Raw genomic sequence first — 20,927 nt, 5'->3', positions numbered from 1 at the left:
CATCACTGGCCTGGGCATCCTGGGCCAGGCCTTGGCAACCCTCAAGGGGAAGAAATTGCTCTTCGCATCCTAGCGTGTACCCCAACCCCAAGCACAGCAGGCATGCTCATCCCATCCCACCCCAGCCCACTTGTGTCTCAGCAGCTTCCCCAGCACTCCAGAGCATGCTTCAAGCACACTACGAGCTGCCAGGAGTGCCAGCAACACCCTCTGGCAGAAACCTTGCTTGATTCCCTGCCTGCATCCCCATCCCTCCTAGCAAAGGAGCAACAGAGGGACCAAAACCATGCTGGGATGACCATGGACTGAGGGAGCAGCGTTTCGTGGGGGGTTCAGACCTCTACCCATTGCAACAAGCTTTGGAGCCCCACAGGTCAACCCAGGTGCCCACAACATGCATTTCTTGGGGGGGTTCAGACCTCAGGTCAATGCAGGTGCCCACAACATGCATTTCTTGGGTGGTTCAGACCTCTACTCATTGCAACAAGCTTTGGAGCTCCACAGGTCAACTCAGGAGCCTGCAGCATGCATTTCTTGGGGGGTCCAGACCTCAGGTCAATGCAGGTGCCCACAACATGCATTTCTTGGGTGGTTCAGACCTCTACTCATTGCAACAAGCTTTGGAGCTCCACAGGTCAACTCAGGAGCCTGCAGCATGCATTTCTTGGGGGGTCCAGACCTCAGGTCAATGCAGGTGCCCACAACATGCATTTCTTGGGTGGTTCAGACCTCTACTCATTGCAACAAGCTTTGGAGCTCCACAGGTCAACTCAGGAGCCTGCAGCATGCATTTCTTGGGGGGTCCAGACCTCAGGTCAATGCAGGTGCCCACAACATGCATTTCTTGGGGGGTTCAGACCTCTACCTATTGCAACAAGCTTTGGAGCCCCACAGGTCAATGCATGTGCCCAGAACATGCATCCCCACCACCACCCTTAGAGACAATTCCTACCTCCTCCAGAGCCACTTATCTTCATCTCACGCAACTGAACCAGCTGCTGGGCCTCCTCCAGTTGCTTTTCCACTGACTCCAGTTTCTTCTGCACTTGGTCATGTTTGCTCTGGAGAAACCCAGGGGAGGAAAGGAGTAGCTCTACCCACCCCCAGGGCACTCAGGTGCAGTGAGGCTGTGTTGAGAGGGTGGCACTGCCACCAGCGTGGGTTCAGGGCTCTCCTACCTGCAGCTCCTGCAGCTCACGGGCACCTCGCAGCCTCTCTGCCCGCTCCCCATCCAGGGCCTGGCAGGTGACATCACCTTTGTACCTCTCATCTGACAGCTCTGTCGTCAGGTCGATGATCTGGAGGTCAGCAGGAGTCAGTCTGGGCACCACCATGCTCAGGGAGTGGCCAGTCACCTTTCAGCAACCCGAATGCCCTCACCACTGCCCCCTGACAGATGCCTCTGCTTAGGCTATGTGCTAAGTGCACATCAGCACCCACCAGTACCACCAGTGGGAAGCCAGGCAGTGCCCAGTGTGGCTGCCTGCGATGGCTGTGCTGCCAGCAGCTGGTGCCAACAGGCTCCCAGTGCTCCTCTTCCTCCATCCAATGACATTTTAAGGCACTTTGCAGCCACCCTGCACCATCTCCTTGTGGTATCCAACAAGTTCAACTCCACAGTTGATATGACTCCACAGCTGAAGCTGGATGAGGCCTTGAGTGACCTGTTGTAGAGGGAGTGTCCCTGTCTATGGTGAGGGGCTAGAGCTGGATGAGCTTTGAGGTCCTTTCCAACCTGTGGCATTGAGTGCAGCCTCAGCAAGTTTGCTGCCCACACCAAGCTGTGTGGTGCAGCAGCCAGGCTGGAGGACAGAGATCCATCCAGAGGGACCTGGACAGGCTGCAGAGGTGGGCACAAGCCAACCTCAGGATCTTCAACAAGATCAAGTTGCAAGGTTCTGCAGCTGGGTTGAGGCAATGCCAAGCACAAATGCAGGCTGGGCAGGGAGTGGCTGGAGAGCAGCCCTGAGGAGAGGGAGCTGGGGGTGCTGCTGGAGGAGAAGCTCAACAGGAGCCAGCAGTGTGCACTTGCAGCCCAGAAAGCCAAGCAGAGCCTGGGCTGCAGCAGCAGAAGTGTGGCCAGCAGGGCCAGGGAGGTGATTCTCCCCCTCTGCTCTGCTGAGACCCCACCTGGAGTCCTGCATCCAGTTCCTGGAGCCCCTGGGACAAGAGGGATGTGGAGATGCTGGAGTGTGTCCAGAGCAGGGCCAGGAGGATGCTCAGAGGGCTGCAGCAGCTCTGCTGTGAGCACAGACTGAAAGAGTTGGGGCTGTGCAGACTGGAGTGGAGAAGGCTTCAAGGTGACCTTCTTGTGGCCTTCCAGGATCTGAAGGGGGCTACAAAAAAGCTGGGGAGGGACTTTTTAGCCTGTCAGGGAGTGACAGGACTGGGGGGAATGGAGCAAAGATGAAAATGGGCAGATTCAGACTGGATGCTAGGATGAAGTTCTTCAGCATGAGAGTGGTGAGAGGCTGGAATGGGTTGCCCAGGGAGGTGGTTGAGGCCCCATGGCTGGAGGTGTTTCAGGCCAGGCTGGCTGAGGCTGTGTGCAGCCTGCTCTAGGGTAGGGTGTCCCTGGGCATGGCAGTGGGGTTGGAACTGGCTGCTCCTTGTGGTCCCTTCCAACCCTGCCTGATTCTATGATCCTGTGAGTCAGAGGAAATAGCCTCAAGTTGCCCCCAAGGTTTAGGTTGCACATGAGGAGCAGTTTCCTCCCTCAAAGCATTATCATGCACTGGAAAAGGCTGCTCAGGGCAGTGCTCTCAAGGTGCTCTCCAAGCAGGAGACTCTGATCGTGCTGAGAGGCAGGGGACAGGCAGAACACTCCTCCTGCACGCTGTCTCCTTGCCATCAGCATTCATCCCGCGGAGCTCAGCCTCTCCTGGTGTCAGCAGGGGTTGGCAAGCGTGCTCCTGAGAGCTCGGGGAGAACATGAGCCGGCTGTGTGGCATTCCCCACTCAAATTACAGCCTGTGTCAGCAGAAGGGATGACACTCACGGGGCCACCTTCCAGCCTCACACGCTGCTGCCAGCAGGAGGTGACATCCCTCCTTGCTGGAGGGGACATGAGGCTTTCCCTGGGGACACCCCAAACCACAGCCCATCCCCAGTGCATCCTGGCTGCTCTCTGGGTGCAGATGGAGCAGATCCCACCACTGCTCTGGCCAGTGGGATCTCATCCAGCAAGGATCCCCTGCAGAGATGCTGACCCTGGGTGCTGCCATGGGGCACCAGAGCTTCTCTGGGTCCTGCCTGGAGGGCCACAGCTGCCTGCAGTCACTCTTGCCCCCATCCAACCCTCAGCTTCTCCTGCTGGGATGGTTGTGGCTGCTCCCTCCCTGGAGGTGTTCAAAGCCAAGTTGGCCTTGAGTGACCTGTTCTAGCAGGAGATGTCCCTGCCTATGGCTTTGAGGTCCCTTCCAACCTAAACCATTCTATGGTTGGTGGCTGCACCCTGCTGTTATACTGCTATCAGAACATCCCTGGAACCTCCCCAGCTCAGCTTGTTTGGGGCTCTCAGCAACCTGCTCTAGCTGAAGGTGACCCTGCTGAGTGCAGAGGGCTGGAACTGGCTGAGCTCTCAGGTCCCCTTCCCACCCACCCCAGTCTGGTTCTGTGCTTTTACTTTCACACCCTGCCCCAACAGCTCCTTTTCCAACCCAACCAATTCCAGCAGAGGAATTTTGGGCCCTGGAGGGGGGGTGTGGGCGGTTCTACCTTGCTCTCCAGCTTCTCTGTGTTCTGCCTGAGCTCGCTGCAAGCCTGCTCAGATTTCTCCAGCTTCTTTCTCAGCGCCGCCAGCTCCTCCTAGGGCAGATTGCAAAGGAAAGGTCCATGGAGAGCTCCAGCATGCCTGCTTTAGCTGTGAAAAATACACCACCCCCCCCAAACCAACGACCCAAGCACCTCCTTTTCTGCTCAAAATAAGCAGGAGAGACGTGGCTGCCTTATTAAGGCCATTCACCAGGCAGCTTTGAAGGCTGCAAATTGCTGGGGCTGCAGCTCCTGACGTGAACTCCATCGAATGGAATCCTCAGCCCTGCTGTGTACCAGGGCACAGTTGCACCAGAAGGAACAACCACCCCCTCAAAGGCTTGGGATGAAGCAGCTAAAAGTCCCCAGATCTGCTCACGGAGCATTCCTGGGGCCCTGGGTAAGGTTATCAGAGAGGAAAGTTGTTTGCTGTGATGCTTTTGTAGGCAGCCTGAAGGAGCTGCTCAGCGGAGCCTGGTCCTGCTTTGATGTCCCAACGCTGAGCAGAAGCAGGACGTGCAGAGCTGTGATAAAACCAGGGGTTAAGGGGTGATGGGGCCTGATGGTTCCCGGGTGGGTTTGGAGGGAGACACAGAGGCTTGGGCAGCTTTTATTTTCGGCTGAACCAGCCTGCAAACATCTTGTTAAGCCCTCACTAAGGCAAGAGGAGGAGCAGGACTCCGGGGAAGGCAGACTGAGAATTTGCTGCAGGTCTCAGAGGGTGTAGAAGGGCCAGAGGTGGCGTTTCTGGGTCAGAAAACACCCATTAATGTCCCCTATTAGCGGTGGAGCACAGCTGGCAGCCAGCAGAGCTCTGGGGACAGCAAAGAGCAGAGTTCCCTGTGCCGAGGATGAGTTTGGCTGCTCATTAGCCATCATCTCACCAAAGGATGTGGAACACCTGTCCCCACGGGGCTGGGTGCGGTGAATCCAGCCTCAGCAAGCTCCTGGGGGGGCACAGGCAGGGCAGCAGGGCTGCCACAGCCCTGGGGTAGGGCTTCTGGACACAGGGACGTGGTGCATTTGCTTCTGTCTCTCTAAGGAAGGAGGGGAGCTGCTTCTCCCTCCACATCTCTGCACAACACATTACTCAGGGCAAAAAAAAAAAAAAAAACCAAACCAAAAATGGAGATGGTGACTTCTGGGTGATCAGAAAAACATTTCTGCCCTGGCAGAAGAGGCTTTCAATGGGGCTGATCCACCAGGCAGAGCCCCTAAAGCATCCCAGCCCATCCCATCCCACACCAGCACTCCCCAGCCATCCCACTCTGTTATCCCATCCCCTCCTATCCCTTGGAGCATACTTCTTTGGCATGGAGCTGCTCATCTGCCAGGTTAACACTGAGCAGAGGTCTCACACGGCTCAGCAGCTGCCACCAGGACCAGTGCCTGACCAACTGGAAGACCACCAGGTTCTTCTGGATGCAGCGGACAGCAAGGCGCTGGACCTGCAGGGAGACACAGCCAGCAGTGTCCCTCCCCCAGCCATGAGCAAGCCCATGAGGAAGGACCTTGCTGGGGCACTGGGCTGGGGAGGGATGAGGTGGTGGAGGAGCTCTGCACTTCAGGAGATGGCATCATGGCATCTGGTGTCTCTGCCCACGGGGCATGGCAAGGTGGGGACCCTTCAAAGGGGCAATCTTTTCTGCTCAAAAGAAGCTGCAACGTGGATGCTGTGGGCTGTGCCACAGCAGCACTGAGGCACTGAGCCCCCCGCAGCAGCAGCACTGAGGCCCTGCAGCAGCAGCACTGAGCCGCCCCCGCAGCAGCAGCAGCAGCACTGAGCCCCCGCAGCAGCAGCAGCAGCACTGAGCCCCTGCAGCAGCAGCAGCAGCACTGAGGCCCCGCAGCAGCAGCAGCAGCACTGAGCCGCCCCCGCAGCAGCAGCAGCAGCACTGAGCCCCCGCAGCAGCAGCAGCAGCACTGAGCCCCCGCAGCAGCAGCAGCAGCACTGAGCCCCCGCAGCAGCAGCAGCAGCACTGAGCCGCCCCCGCAGCAGCAGCAGCAGCACTGAGCCGCCCCCGCAGCAGCAGCAGCAGCACTGAGCCGCCCCCGCAGCAGCAGCAGCAGCACTGAGCCGCCCCCGCAGCAGCAGCAGCAGCACTGAGCCGCCCCTGCAGCAGCAGCAGCACTGAGCCCCCGCAGCAGCAGCAGCAGCACTGAGCCGCCCCTGCAGCAGCAGCAGCACTGAGGCCCCGCAGCAGCAGCAGCACTGAGGCCCCGCAGCAGCAGCAGCACTGAGGCCCCGCAGCAGCAGCAGCACTGAGGCCCCGCAGCAGCAGCAGCAGCACTGAGCCGCCCCCGCAGCAGCAGCAGCAGCACTGAGCCCCCACAGCAACAGCACAGGGGCTGGCATTTGGTGGGCACAGGGTGTCCATGGCCTGTGGGATTGATACCTTCAACCTCTTGAACTTCTGGCGGCTGAGGAAGCCTTTGCAGGCAGCCTGGAGCAGGATCATGTTCCTGGCTATCAGCTTGTCACGTTGCTTCTCTAGCCTGGAGATGACTCCTGGCTTCAGGAAAACCTGGCAGCAAGCAACAGAGGTTATAGCAGGGAACAGGACAGGGTCTGAAACCTGCCTGCAGCCAGCAGGACACATTCCTGCCTAAGACCTGGCAGCCTCCCCTGAGATCTGCAGGAGACCAAAGGTCCTTGGGGCCAGCTCAAAGCACTGGGCTAGGAAACGATTCCAACCCTACCTGGCCAAACCCACATTGCACACATCTGCTGCATGCCAGGAAGGTGGCCCTGGCACCAATCACCCTGGGGATGCTCATGGGTCAGCAAGAATGACCTGTGTCACAGCTCCCTCCTACATCACAGCTCCATCCTGCCCCCAGGACCTGCAGCAGGGTGGCTGCACGTCCCAGAGAGCACTTTCCACCCATCCCTGCATCTCCTGCTCCTGGAGCATCACCAAAATGGGTTGTGTGTGTGCAGGTCCCAGTGGCAGCCTGGTGCAGGTCCCAGTGGCAGCCTGGGAGCACAGGTGGCGATTGTCCTGTTGGATCTAGCGACTGCACTCTGCATGTTGGGCATTTGCTCTGCCTCTGCCTCCTCTCACTCCTCCTTTCTGCCAGACTCCTCTCAGTGGTGACCAGTGACAGGACAAGGGGCAACTGGCACAAACTGGAACCCAAGGAGGTTCCATCTGAATAGGAGGAGAAAATTCGTTGTTATCAGGGTGCTGGAGGCCTGGAGCAGGCTGCCCAGAGAGGTTGTGGAGTCTCCTTCTCTGCAGAGCTTCCAAACCCACCTGGCCATTGTGAGCCCAGGCATCAACCATCAAGTAGCTTCAAGTCCTCAAAGCTCTTCCCTTGGGCCATTGGCCACATCCCACCCACTACAAAGGCAGCAGAGTCACCTCCCCGGGTGGGGGCAGTGCCAGCACAGGTATAGAGAGCAGCAAAGGAGTTGGGAACAGGGAAACCAGAACTATACACATCATTTGAGAAGAGAAAGCTCTGAGGATAGCTCAGAGCAGCCTTCCAGGATTTGAAGTGGGGTGGAATCACAGAACCATGCAGGTTGGCAAAGCCTCTCAGGCTCACCAAGTCCAACCTAGAACCTTACTCTACAAGATCCACCTTAAACAGGCTGCTCAGGGCCCCACCAAGTCTCATCTTGAATGTCTTCAGGGATGAGGTCTCAATCACACCTCTGGGTTACCTGTTCCAGTGTTTCACCATCTGATCTGTAAAGAACTTCCTCCTCATGTCCAGCCTAAATCTCCTCTGCTCCAGTTTCAAACCATTGCCCTTTGCCCTCTCACCACAGGCTCCCCTCAGCAGTCCCTCCCCAGCCTTCCTGTAGGCTCCCTTCAGATACTGAAATACAGCTCTAAGGTATTCCCAGAGTTTTCTCTCCTGCAGGCTGAACAGTCCCAACTCTCCCAGCCTGTCTATATAGGAGAGGTGCTGCAGCCCTCTGACCATCTTTGTGGCCTCCTCTGGCCCTGCTTCAGCAGTTCCATGTCCTTCTTGTATCAGAGGCCCCAGAACTGGACACAGTATGCCAGATAGGGTTTGGTTCCTCACTCCACCCAGATGCCATGGGAAGCAGGGGAGGCTTTCTCTCCAGTCTGGGATGCTCTGAGCAGCTGGTGTGGGGCTGGCTGTGCACTGGGAGCAACTGAGAAGCAGAGATCAGAGTCATCATACCTGGCTACGTCCTATGGCAACGCTCTTCTTCTCCAGATCCAGTGCCTGGAAGAGCTCCTCTATAGCCTGTGGAGAACACCAGAACATCACAGAACTGCTCAGAAGACATTTACACCCTGGCATGAGTCTGCTGAAACTGGGGTCAGAGACCTCTGGGCCTTATGAGCATGTAGTAAGGGTGCATCCAGCTTATGGGCACCCAGCTGTGCTTTCCTTTCCTCCTCCCCATCCAGAAGTGCACTCACCCAGCCCAAGAGCAGCCTCAAAGCAGCTTCTCCAGCCCTGACTCATGGTGCCAGAAGGGCTTTCTGCCAGGGAAGGGGCTTTGGGCAGGATGAGGAAGGGAGAACTACAGCCAAGAGCAGCCTCAAAGCAGCTTCTCCAGCCCTGACTCATGGTGCCAGAAGGGCTTTCTGCCATGGAAGGGGCTTTGGGCAGGATGGGGAAGGGAAACCTACAGCCAAGAGCAGCCTCAAAGCAGCTTCTCCAGCCCTGACTCATGGTGCCAGAAGGGCTTTCTGCCATGGAAGGGGCTTTGGGCAGGATGGGGAAGGGAAACCTACAGCTTCTACAGCTGTGAGATTTGCCCCCTGTTGCTGCCATTCCTGTTCAGGAAGGACCCAATGCACAGGTGGCCATAGAAGGAGACTACTCAAGGGAAAGAAAGAACCTATCCCAGCACCATTTAGCCAAGGTCCAGCTGTGCTGCTTGGCTGTGAGCCCTTGGTGCTCCCTAACAGCTCAGCCCATGAAGCTGAAAGCAATGGGGAAAAGCATCAAGCTCTCCTCCCGAGCTCAGCAGCACAGAGCTGAGTCCCCCACGGAGAGACTTGCAGGAGATTAGTCCTGAGCTGCTGGAGAAGCCTGAACTCAATTACTCTGAGCTTTGGACCAACGTGAGGACTCAACAACCAGCAGCAGCAGTAGCATCAAGCATTTCCCCAGGGCAGCAAACCCTGTCTGGACAAAGGAGTGATGTGAAAATCCCAGAAACAGCCACAGAAATCCTCTGCTAATACTTCACTCCATATCACATCCTCCAGCAGGATCATCTCCTTCAGGAAGGACAAACCCACGTGAGAAATCTTTTGGCATGGACCCAAGAGCACCTTGAGGCAGCAGAGCTGCAGCAGCAGCAGCTGAGCACGCAGCAGGCAGAGGTGGGGATGTAGCACAGGAGTGCCAGGGGGGTTTGGACCAACGGGTGGGGGTGAAGGGATGGAAAAGGACTTGGAGGTGCTGGGGTGTGAAAAGCTGGACATAAAGTGTCTCCAAGCCCAGACCCAACCATGGCCTGAGCGGGCAGGAGGGGCAGGGAGGAGATTCTGCTCCTCTGCTTCACACTGTTGAGCCCCCACTTGTTGTGCTGGGCTCAGCTGTGGAGCCCTCGGCACAGCACACACAGGGAGCGGGGCCAGAGGAGGCTACAGCAATGCTGGCAGGTCTGGAAGCTCTCTGCTGTGAGGCCAGGTTGGAAGGGTTTGTGTTATTCAGTCTGGAGAAACCTTCTGGTGACCTTTCAGCACTTAGAAGAAAGCTGGGGACAGACTTTTGAGCAGGGTCTGTTGTGACAGGACAAGGAGGGAGATGGTTTGAAACTAAGAGAGAGATTCAGAGTGGAGAGAAGTAATGTTTGACACTGAGGGGTCATGAGAGCCTGGCCCAGGTTGCCCAGAGAGGTGCTTAATGCCCCATGCCTGGTTCTGTGGAGCTCTGAGCAGCCTGCTCTAGTTGCAGATGTCCCTGCTGACTGCAAGGAGGGGTTGGACTGGATGACCTTTGAAGGTCCCTTCCAACCCAAACCATTCCATGATTCCATGATCCTGCCCTCCAGACCCAGCGTTTGTGCCGTGGCTCTGCCAAATCAAACCAACCAGACAGAGCCAGAGCTCTGGAGAAAGTGGCACAGCCTTCAACAAGAAGATTTCCAAAGCCATTTCCTCCTGAGCACTGAAAAGCAGCACTGAGAGGCTTCATTCCCAGGCTGATTGCTCCAAGTCCTCTCCACGGGTCAATAACGTTGGTGATGCAGCCCACGCCTGCTGCTTCTGCACAAAGAGCCCCTGGGGAGAGGGACTGCAGGATGAGGAGCTGAGCTTGGCTGGCTGCTGAGCTTGCTGGCTGCTACAGAACACATGTCCCACCCTGCTCAGGGGGAGGATGAAGAGAAACAGGATGAAAAGCCACCCCTTGCAACCCAGCGCTGCATGATGCTGCACCCATGCGGGATGCAGCCCTCTGGTTGGACCTCTCCTGGCAACTGTAAGGGAATCATGGAATGGTTTTGGTTGGGAGAGACCTCTCAGATCCTCAGATCCAGCTATTAACACAGCACTGCCAGAACACCACTAAGCCATGGCTCTCAGCACCACAGCTCCATGGCTTTGAAACATCTCCAGGCATGAGAACTCCACCACTGCCCCTGGGCAGCCTGGGCCAGGCCTTGACAACCCTCAGAGGGAAGAAATAGAATCATAGAATCAGGCAGGTTGGAAGAGACCTCCAAGCTCATCCAGCCCAACCTTGCACCCAGCTCTATCCAATCAACCAGATCATGGCACTGAGTGCCCCACCGAGGCTTGGCTTCAACACCTCCAGGGATGTAGTTCCTTATGTCCAGCCTGAACCTCCCCTGGGGTAACTTGAGGACATTTCTTCTCATCCTGTTGCTTGCTCCTTGGGAGAGACCAAGCCCCACCTCACTCCAACCACCCAGGTCAGGGAAATGCTGGTGTGAGATTGTTTGGGGAGAGGACAACCAGAGATGGGCAACACCAGACCATAGGTTGCTAGTGAAGGCAATTTCCTCATTGCAAAGCAAGCCCAAAGAAACCACTCTGGGGGAGCAACCACTCCAGCACTGACAGAACCCATCTTGGGGCACTCAGCTTCTGCTCCCCAGCCCAGCAGGTACCTTGCTCTCATTTGGCACCTCATAGGCAGAGATGTGCTTCTTCATCACGTCTGGAGCCAGCACCTGGAAGCGCCGCCAGAACTGGGTCAGGAGCAGGCGATCTGCATACCCTAGGGACAGACAGACAGACATTGGTGGTGGCTCTGCCAGCCTGGGGGCATGTGGCTTGTAATGAAACGCTGGGGAGGGACACAGAAGTGGGAGGTTCTGCAAAGGGTGGCATGTCCTGACAGCAAAAGGTGTCACAGGCAGTGGGAACCCAGAGAGCTGCCTCGAGTGGAGATAAGCCCCTGCAGTGAGGGCAAGGTGGAAGGAGTAGAGAAGCAGCCAAGATACATTTCAGGTGGCCAGATGCCACCCCAGTGGTTCCTGCCACGCAGGAGATGCTCCTGAGTCTCCTGCACAGATCCCTCTCTCCATGGCATGGACTGTGACCATGGTCAGTACAGGTCCATCCTGATGCATGGACACTTCAAAGAGGGCATGGAAAAACCCCACCAGAGGTTGAGGTCCAGCCACTATGCCAGGCTCTGCCATCTGGTAGCAGTGCAGGATGTGGGCAGGAAACCCTGGCAAAAGCAGCAATAAAACCTCAGGGACTTCCTGAAGCATGCAAGAGCTGAGCTGTGGGCACAGCAGCATGGGTGGGTGGCATGGGCACGGCGCATGGCAGCGGCGGAGGATCAGCCCTACCAATGCGGTGGAGGCGAAGAGCATCCAGGAGCTGGGTCCCCTCCAGCTGAGCTCGCAGAGTTGGCACATCCAGCTGTGGGGCTGCATCAGGTGCTGTGGGGGGATGAGGGACAAGCCCCTCCATCCCTGGGCCAGGCAGGAGGCAGTGGACAAAGTGCAGCTGGGATCGTCGGAGAAGGTTGGTGAGAGCATCCTGCCAAGCAAGCAAGCAGAGGTCAGTGGGGATGGAGGGGGGCAATAGGGCAGCATGTGGTGGTGGTGGTGATGGGAGACACTCCTTGTGAACCCACAGCAGGGTGGGCAGGCAAGGAGCCACCCTCAGAGACCTCAAAGCCCAAGTTGGGAACAGCAGCTTCATCACACAATCATAGAATGGTCTGGGTTGGAAAAGCCCTTTCAGATCACCCAGGCCAAGCCCTCTCTAAGTCTCTACCAAGGCTGGAGCTAAACCACAGAATCAGTCAGGGTTGGAAGAGACCACAAGGATCATCCAGTTCCAATCCCCATGCCATGGGCAGGGGCACCTCACACTAGATCAGGCTGTCCCCAGCCTGGCCTTAAACACAACTAAAGTGATCTGCTCAGTGTCCTGTTCTTTATTGTCTAGTTAGATCCTGAGCCTCTGTTCTGGCCTGGAACATTCAATCCATCTAATGACACACCTGTTAGTCTGAGCTTCTGTATGTTGTGGTGTTGGGTCAGTGGTTGGACTTGATGATCTTTGAGGTCTTTTCCATCCAAAAGATGTCTATAACTCCTATGATTATAACCTCCAGGGATGAGGCTTCCACCACCTCCCTGGGCAAGCCCTTCCAGGCTCTCACCACCTTCATGCTGAAGAAGAACTTCCTAACATCCAGTCTGAACCTACCCATTTCCAGCTTTGCCCCATTCCCCCCACTCCTACACTACCTGACAGCCCAAAAAGTCCCTCCTCAGCTTTCCTGTAGCCCCCTTCAGATACTGAAAGGCCACAAGGAGGTCACCTTGAAGCCTTCTCCTCCAGCCTGAACAGCCTCAACTCCCTCAGTCTCTCCTCATAGGAGAGCAGCTCCAGCCCTCTGCTCATCTTCATGGCCCTTCTCTGGACACCTTCCAGCACATTCATAGCCCTCTTGTAACAGAGGCTCCAGAACCATGTCCCTCAGCACCACATCTCTGTGCCATTCCAACACCTCCAGGGATAGAGATTCAACCACCTCCCCAGGCAGCCTGTTCCAGTGTCTGAGAACCTGGTCAGCGAGGTGAGCTCCAAGTGCAGGCCACAGATGCTGAGCAGGACCTTCTCCCTGAAATCTCACATCTTCCATTGCTGGGCTACAAGAAGCTAGCAGGGTTGAGAGTTCCTGGGAAAAGGTTTGCACAAAGCCTGCAGAGACTGAGTCTCATCTCCTCTGGAGAGCTGAAGCACCTAATTATGGCTGAGATCAGCAGGAGCTTGGCACATGCCCAGCACGAAGGGTCAGGCAACTTGGCTGAGTGCTTAAGAGGATTAAGTGGTGGCCCAGCAAGGTGCACGTGTAATCTGCTCGTGGATTTGCTTGTCTGGGATGGCTGCCCTCAGCAACAGCACTGCTAGGGGGCTTCTGGCCACCTACAACCAGAACAGCATCCAGGGCCAAGAGCCCTGTGGGACATGGGGCTGCAAGCATAGAATCACAGCCTGGTTGAGTGGGAAGGCATCTTTAATGCTCATCCAGTGCAACCCCCCTGTAGTCAGCAAGGACATCTCCAAGTACAGCAGGCTGCTCAGAACCCCAGGCAGCCTGACCTGCAATGGCTCCAGGAATCATAGGATCAAGCAGGTTGGAAGAGAGCTCCAAGCTCATCCTAGCACCCAGCCCTGGCCAATCAGCCAGACCATGGCACTAAATGCCCCAGCCAGGCTTCGCTTCAACACATCCAGGGATGGCAACTCCACCACCTCCCTGGGCAGCCCATTCCAATGCCAATCGCTCTCTCTGCCAGGAACTTCCTCCTAACATCCAGCCTAGACCTTCCCTGGCACAACTTCATACTGTGTCCCCTTGCTCTGCTGCTGCTTGCCTGGCAGAAGAGACCAACCCCAGCTGGCTACAGCCTCCCTTCAGGTAGTTGTAGACAGCAATGAGCTCTGCCCTGAGCCTCCTCTGCTGCAGGCTGCACACCCCCAGCTCCCTCAGCCTCTCCTCACAGGGCTGTGCTCCAGGCCCCTCAGCAGCTTTGTCGCCCTCCTGTGGACACCTTCCAGCACCTCAACATCTCTCTTCAATTCGGGAGCCCAGAACTGGACACAGCACTCAAGGTGTGGCCTGAGCAGTGCTGAGCACAGGAGCAAAAGAACCTCCCTTGTCCTGCTGCCCACACTGCTCCTGAGCCAGCCCAGGATGCCATTGGCTCTGCTGCCCACCTGGGCACACTGCTGCCTCATCTTCAGCTCCTCTCTACCAGTACCACCTCTCTGGGCAACCTGGAACAAGCTCTCACCACCTTCAGTGTCAAAAAAATTGCTTCCTTGTATGGCAGTGACCCCACTTCTATCTAGCACTGGTGAACCCCAGGCCCATGGTGCAGGAGGTGTCCATCCAGGCAGGGTGAGGACCTTCCTGCCAAGGAGGATTGTGCCTAAAGCAAGGTTCTTAGTGTGGAGTTATAGCATCCCTGCATGGTTGAGGTAGGAAGGAACCTCTGGAGCTCACCGAGTGCAAGCTCAAGCAGGGCTGGAGCCTCTGTTCTGGCCTGGAACATTCAATCCATCTAATGACACACCTGTTAGTCTGAGCTTCTGTATGTTGTGGCGTTGGGTCACACAGCTTGCCCAGCATCACAACGCCCAGGTGGGTTTGGAAGCTCTCCAGAGAAGACAACTCCACAACCTCCTCTGAGCAACCTGCACCCTCACCACTCCTCCTGTTCAGACAGAACCTCCTGGGGGGCTTCCCATTTCACAGTATCACAGTATCATCAGGGTTGGAAGAGACCTCACAGATCATCAAGTCCAACCCTTTACCACAGAGCTCAAGGCCAGACCATGGCACCAAGTGCCACATCCAGTCCTGCCTTGAACAGCTCCAGGGACGGCGACTCCACCACCTCCCCGGGCAGCCCATTCCAGTGTCCAATGACTCTCTCAGGGAAGAACTTTCTCCTCACCTCCAGCCTAAATCTCCCCTGGCACAGCCTGAGGCTGTGTCCTCTCGTTCTGGTGCTGGCCACCTGAGAGAAGAGAGCAACCTCCTCCTGGCCACAACCACCCCTCAGGTAGTTGCAGACAGCAATAAGGTCTCCCCTGAGCCTCCTCTTCTCCAGGCTAACCAATCCCAGCTCCCTCAGTCTCTCCTCGTAGGGCTGTGCTCAAGGCCTCTCCCCAGCCTCGTCGCCCTTCTCTGGACACGCTCAAGCATCTCAATGTCCCTCCTAAACTGGGGGGCCCAGAACTGAACACAGCACTCAAGGTGTGGTCTAACCAGTGCAGAGTACAGGGGCAGAATGACCTCCCTGCTCCTGCTGACCACACCATTGCTGATGCAGGCCAGGATGTGCCCACCAGCACCCAAAGCACCCCAAACCCCTCCGCCCAGAGGCTCCTGGCGCCCACACTCACCGCCTGCAGCTTGAGCTGGGCGCACACCGACCTCTTCTTGACGGCGGCGAAGCTGCTGGCGAAGGTCTTCCTCAGGCAGGCGTTGCGGTGCAGGGCAGCCTGGGAGCGCCCCTCCAGCCCTGCCAGGGTGCGGCAGGGCAGCGGTGCCTGCCAGCGCGGCTCCACCAGCTGCTTCACTGCCGAGCTGGGGGGCAGTGAGCGACGGCTCAGGCTTGCTGGGGAGAGCAGCCGCAAGCTCTGCTCCCAACCCGCTCCCCACTGCGCGCCCAACGCAAACGCACTGAGTCCTAGAACAGTCTGGGGGGGAAGGGACCTCAAGGATCGTCCAGTTCCAACTCCCTGCTTGCTATAGGGAAGGGACAGTTCCCACTGGAACAGGTTGCTCAAGGCTTCATCCAACCTGGTCCTGAGCACCTCCAGGGAGGTGGTGGAGGATGGAATCACTGAATGTCATCTTCCTAACATCCAGCCTAGACCTCCCCTGGCACAGCTTGAGGCTGTGTCCCCTTGTTCTGTCCCTGGGTGCCTGGCAGAAGAGATCAACCCCACCTGGCTACAGCCTCCCTTCAGGTAGTTGTAGACAGCAATGAGCTCTGCCCTGAGCCTCCTCTTCTGCAGGCTGCACACCCCCAGCTCCCTCAGCCTCTCCTCATAGGGCTTGTCCAGCCCAACCCCCCGACAGAGCAGGATCTCCTATACCAGATCACACAGGAACACATTCAGCTGGGTTTTGAGTATCTCCAGAGAGGGAGACTCCACAACCCCCCAGGCAGGCTGTTCCAGCTCCTCTGACCTCAGCCAGGCTGCAGGTCCCCTCTTGGGACGATCCACACAGGCCCTCCCCACCATGAACAGGCCTCTTGGAGCTGGGACAGGTTTGCAGCCTCAGCTGATGCCATAAGACAGAAGGATGACCCCGGGCACCATGGCACCTCCCCTGTGCTTACCTGGTGGAGCTGTGCAGCCTCAGCTGATGCCATAAGGCAGAAGGATGACCCCGGGCACCATGGCACCTCCCCTGTGCTTATCTGATGGAGCTGTGCAGCCTCAGCTGATGCCATAAGGCAAAAGGATGACCCCTGGCACCATGGCACCTCCCCTGTGCTTATCTGATGGAGCTGTGCAGCCTCAGCTGATGCCATAAGGCAGAGGGATGACCCCGGGCACCATGGCACCTCCCCTGTGCTTACCTGGTGGAGCTGTGCAGCAGGTGGATGGCATTTTGGGCAGAGAGGTTGAACTTGGCTTTGCTGACCCAGCCTGTCAGGTCGTAGCGCACAGGGTCAGTGCCCAGCTGGTGGCAGATCTCAAACTGCAGAGCCTGCTCACACCTCCGGATGCAGCTGTCCCCTGCAACAGCCACAGCAGCTCACAACCCAAATAACAGAATCCCAGCAGGGGTAGGGGTTGGAAAGGATCTCTGCAGATCATCCAGTCCAACCCCACTGCTCAAGCAGGGGCACCCCCAGCAGCTTGCACAGCATCACAAGGGCCAGGGCGGGTTGGAAGCTCTGCAGAGAAGGAGACTCCACAACCTCTCTGGGCAGCCTGCTCCAGGCCTTCAGCACCCTCACACTAAAAAGTTTCTCCTCCTGTTCAGATGGAAGCTCCTGGGTTCCACTTTGTGCCCATTGCCCCTTGGCCTGTCCCTGGGCACCATTGACAAGAGTCTGGCCCCATCCTCTTGCCCCCCACAGGTCCCTTAGCTCCTGCTGGTCATTGCTCAGATCCCCTCTCAGGCTGCTTTCTCCAGGCTCAACAGCCCCAGGGCTCTCAGCCTTTCCTCCTCACAGGTCCCTCAACATCCTTGCAGTCTCCACTGGACTCTCTCCAGTAGTTCCATTCTCTCTTAGAGAGCTCAGAACTGGACCCAGGACTCCAGCTGTGGCCTCATTAGGGTAGAGAGGCAAGGGAACCTCCTCTGACCTGCTGGCCACACTCTTCTTCACACATCCCAGGTTGCCATTGGCTCTCTTGGCCACAAGGACACATTGCTGGCTCATGGGCAGCCTGGTGTCCACCAGCACCCCCAGGTCCTTCTCTGCAGAGCTGCTTTCCAGCAGATCAAACCCTCCCCTGCGCTGGTGCAGGGACTTGCTCTTCCTTACACATTCAACTTGGTGAAGTTCCACCCTACATTCCATCCTGCCCAGCTCACCCCAGGAGAACACCCCAGAGAGCTGCTCCACCTGCAGCCAGATGGTGATGCCAAAGGGTGGGCAGCTGAGCTGACCCCAACTTACCCTCCTGGTCAGGTTCCTTCGTGGTGAAGTAGGAGCAGAGGCGGTCGAAGGCAGCGCTGTCCCCGGAGCCTGGGATCAGAACCTCCTCATCCAGGATCCACAGCAGCCCCTTGTGATTGGCCCCGGGGCTGCTGGGCAGCACCTGTGGCTGCCCAAAGGAGATGGTCCTTGGTGACAAGGTCCTTGGTCACCTCCCTGTGTGACCCACCTCACCAGCGTACTTCCACCTTGATCCCATCCTGCTCCCCCGCCACAGCTGTGCCCATGTTTCTAGAGCAACTGGACCAGGGTTGGGACACCCTCCTGGCATCATGCAACTCTGGATATCAACCCTGAGATCCCCTCCTGAGGCAGAGGATGCTTCAAATACAAGCAGAGCAACCAACTCCCACTGTGGCCAGAGGGGCAGGTTACCTGTGAGGAGCTCAGGTCGATGATGGACAGCGTGGCCAGTGGAGAGCGCTCTGGAAGATCAAAAGACACCTCAACATTCTCCTGGAAAACATGATTCAAAAGCTGACTTCAGTCAGAGGACCACAGCATGGCTTTGGTTGGAAGGAGCCTTTCAGCTCATCCAGTCCAATCACTAACCCAGCACTGCCAGGGCACCACTAAACCAGAGCTCTCAGCACCACATCTCTCTGGCTTTGAAACCCGTCCAGGGATGGGGACTTCACCACTGCCCTAGGCAGCTTGGGCCAGGCTTTCACAACCCCTCTCATAGAATCAAGCAGGTTGGAAGAGACCTCCAAGCTCAGCCAGCCCAACCTAGCACTGAGCTCTGGCCAAGCAACCAGACCATGGCACTAAGTGCCCCAGCCAGGATTGGCTTCAACACCTCCAGGGACAGAGACTCCACCACCTCCCTGGGCAGCCCATTCCAATGCCAATCACTCTCTCTGCCAACAACATCCTCCTCACATCCAGCCTATAATTATTCCTCATGGCCAATCTAAACCTTCCCTGGAGGTAACTTGAGGCCATTTCTTCTTGTCCTATTCACTTGTTCCTTGGGAGGAGAGCCCAACCCCCCACCTGGCTTCAACCTCCTTTAAGGGAGCTGTAGAGAGCCAGAAGGTCTCCCCTCAGCCTCGTTTTTCCGAGGCTGAATACCCCCAGCTCCCTCAGCTGCTCCTCACAAGATCTGTGCTCTAGACATGGTTTGATATCTGAAAGCCAAGAGGAGATGACTTAGGAGGAGGATGGTGTAGGCTCTGCTCCTGCTCAGCTCTGTGAGCTTGCTGCCTTCTCAGGCTTGTCCAGTGACTACATAGTCATCACCAGTGGGCAGCACTTGGGCAAGTGAAGTGTTTAAGCCACGAGAATCCAACAGTTTTCCCAGAGCTGAAGGTATCAGAGTAACTCCTGCAAGCCTAATGACTTCACCCCTGCTTGCAAGATTCACAGCTGCTGATTTCTACACAAATTTATCACCCTCCTTTCTACTCTCCATTATTGATGAGCTGAGGCAAAGCTCAGCTGCACCAGCAGAAGGAGCACAAAGCCTCCTGACCTGCAGCAGGCATGTCCAAAGAGATGTCAGGGCAGCCTGAAACCACAGAACCATTTCAGTTGGCAAAGACCTTGCAGGTCATTGAGTCCAACCATCACCCAGCTCTACCAAGGCAGCTAAACCTCAGCACCACATCTCTGCCTCTTTGCAATACCTCCAGTGATGGGAAGTCAACCATCTCCCTGGGGAGCCCATTCCAATCTTTCAGAAGCCTTTCAGTGAAGAAGCAGCTTCTTCTAATATCCAACCCAACTCTGCCCAGGAGCAACTTAAGGCCACTTCATCTTGTCCCAAGGAGACCAGGAGTGGGACAAGAGGGGGGATGAGCAACCCAGCTCCATCCAGCCCCCTCAACACACCTCCCATTAAACCCACTGAGGCTGTTATTTGGTCACCCCGTGGGAAGGCCCCAAAGAACCCATCCCCATCTGCTGCCAGTCCTCATTCCTCACCTCTCTGTACCTCTCCATCTCCAGGAGGAAGGTCTTCTCATAGAAGAGAGCCTGCAGCCTCTCCTGCACATAGTTGTGGCAGAGCTCCTCAAACGTTGCTGCTCGCTCCTCCCGCCGGTGCCGCGGGTTGTGGAAGCCAGGAGTGTCCACCACTGTGATGGAGGCCATGGAGAGGTGCTGGGAGGAGAAAGACCTGGGCAAAGAGACACACAGCCCACCAGGTTTCAGCCCTGGATGCACCCAAGCTCTCTCTTTGGAGCTGGCATTGTCTCTCCCACAGTGTTTGCAGCCCTGGGTGGGCACCGTCCCATGGAGCAACCACCCTGCCCTATCCAGTCAACCAGACCATGGCACCAAGTGCCCCAGCCAGGCTTGGCTTCAACACCTCCAGCCACACAGACTCCACCACCTCCCTGGGCAGCCCATTCCAATGCCAATCACTCTCTCTGACAACAACTTCCTCCTAACATCCAGCCTAGACCTCCCCTGGCACAACTTCAGACTCTGTCCCCTTCTTCTGCTGCTGCTTGCCTGGCAGCAGAGCCCAACCCCACCTGGCTACAGCCTCCCTTCAAGTAGTTGCAGACAGCAATGAGCTCTGCCCTGAGCCTCCTCTGCTGCAGGCTGCACACCCCCAGCTCCCTCAGCCTCTCCTCACAGGGCTGTGCTCCAGGCCCCTCCCCAGCCTTGCTGCCCTTCTCCAAACACCTTCCAGCACCTCAACATCTCTCTTGAATGGAGGAGCCCAGAACTGGACACAGCACTCAAGCTGTGGCCTGCCCACTGCTGAGTACAGGGCCAGAAGAACCTCCCTTGTCAGGGGTGCTCTGTGGGGCTCCTTGTGCCTGGTGATGGCTCCTGGGGGGCTGACAGTGTCCTCACACAACTGCCAGCAGGGTCCTCAGATGGAGATTTTCAAACAACTGTTTTCAGCATCCTTGCTCCATCCTTCTCTCCAGGCAGCCCTCAGGAGAAGTTCCCCTTTGGTAGCCCCAAGAAAAAGGAGCTCTTACCCACTGCTGCCCCCAGCACAATGCCCAGCAGCTCCATACCTGTTGATGAGTGAGACAAGCACAGCAAAGAGCTCTTCGTAGAGACCAGAAGCCATCCCCTCCACACACTCCACACCTGTCATCTTTGGTCCTGGCACAGGCAGAGAGAGGAGAAGGCAAAGCCACATCATTTCCTTCCAGATGAGTTCAACCAACCAGTGCCATGCTAAAGGCTGGCTCTACAGGTTCTTGCCTGGAGCAGAGTAACTTGCAGGGTTCCAGCTGTAGCTCTGCTGTTGAAGATGAGCTGAGCTTGGAAAGGCTGACCCTAAACCCAGGCAATGCCTCACATCCCTCCTGCCATGTGCCTGCTGAATCAGCACCCTGAATTAACCCCAGGTAATTTCACTCCAAGATGAACATTGAGGGGTTGGAGCAGGTGCAGAGAAGGGTCTGGAGAACAGGGCTGGTGAGGAGCAACTGAGGGAACTGGGAGTGTTTAGTCTGGAGAAGAGGAGGCTGAGGGGTTTGAGTTGGAAGGGACCTTAAAGCTCACCAGTTCCAAGCCCCCTGCCATGGCCAGGGCTACCTCCTACTGGAACAGCTTGGTCTAGGCCACATCC

The 20,927-nt window shown here is 56.9% G+C and overlaps 1 protein-coding gene across 1 annotated transcript in view; it reads right to left on the bottom strand.

Annotated features, from left to right (window-relative positions):
- MYO18B (myosin XVIIIB) overlaps window positions 1–20,927 on the bottom strand; it is an 87,454-nt gene that overhangs the window by 46,311 nt on the left and 20,216 nt on the right. Inside the window, exons 15-28 of the mRNA XM_064169055.1 lie at window positions 20,365–20,455; window positions 19,313–19,505; window positions 17,762–17,842; window positions 17,348–17,495; window positions 16,295–16,454; window positions 15,105–15,288; window positions 11,522–11,714; window positions 10,829–10,938; window positions 7,915–7,980; window positions 6,150–6,278; window positions 5,058–5,201; window positions 3,718–3,807; window positions 1,179–1,298; window positions 953–1,061 (exon numbers count right to left, since the gene is read on the bottom strand). Of these exons, the coding sequence (XP_064025125.1) occupies window positions 953–1,061; window positions 1,179–1,298; window positions 3,718–3,807; window positions 5,058–5,201; window positions 6,150–6,278; window positions 7,915–7,980; window positions 10,829–10,938; window positions 11,522–11,714; window positions 15,105–15,288; window positions 16,295–16,454; window positions 17,348–17,495; window positions 17,762–17,842; window positions 19,313–19,505; window positions 20,365–20,455 (1,818 nt within the window). The remainder of the gene's footprint in view (window positions 1–952; window positions 1,062–1,178; window positions 1,299–3,717; window positions 3,808–5,057; window positions 5,202–6,149; window positions 6,279–7,914; window positions 7,981–10,828; window positions 10,939–11,521; window positions 11,715–15,104; window positions 15,289–16,294; window positions 16,455–17,347; window positions 17,496–17,761; window positions 17,843–19,312; window positions 19,506–20,364; window positions 20,456–20,927) is intronic.

This window comes from Pogoniulus pusillus, chromosome 30 (assembly GCF_015220805.1).
Source record: "Pogoniulus pusillus isolate bPogPus1 chromosome 30, bPogPus1.pri, whole genome shotgun sequence".
Classification (NCBI taxonomy): domain Eukaryota; kingdom Metazoa; phylum Chordata; class Aves; order Piciformes; family Lybiidae; genus Pogoniulus; species Pogoniulus pusillus.
The sequence above is the reverse complement of the archived record's forward strand: the minus strand, read 5'-3'. Positions and strand labels throughout refer to the sequence as shown.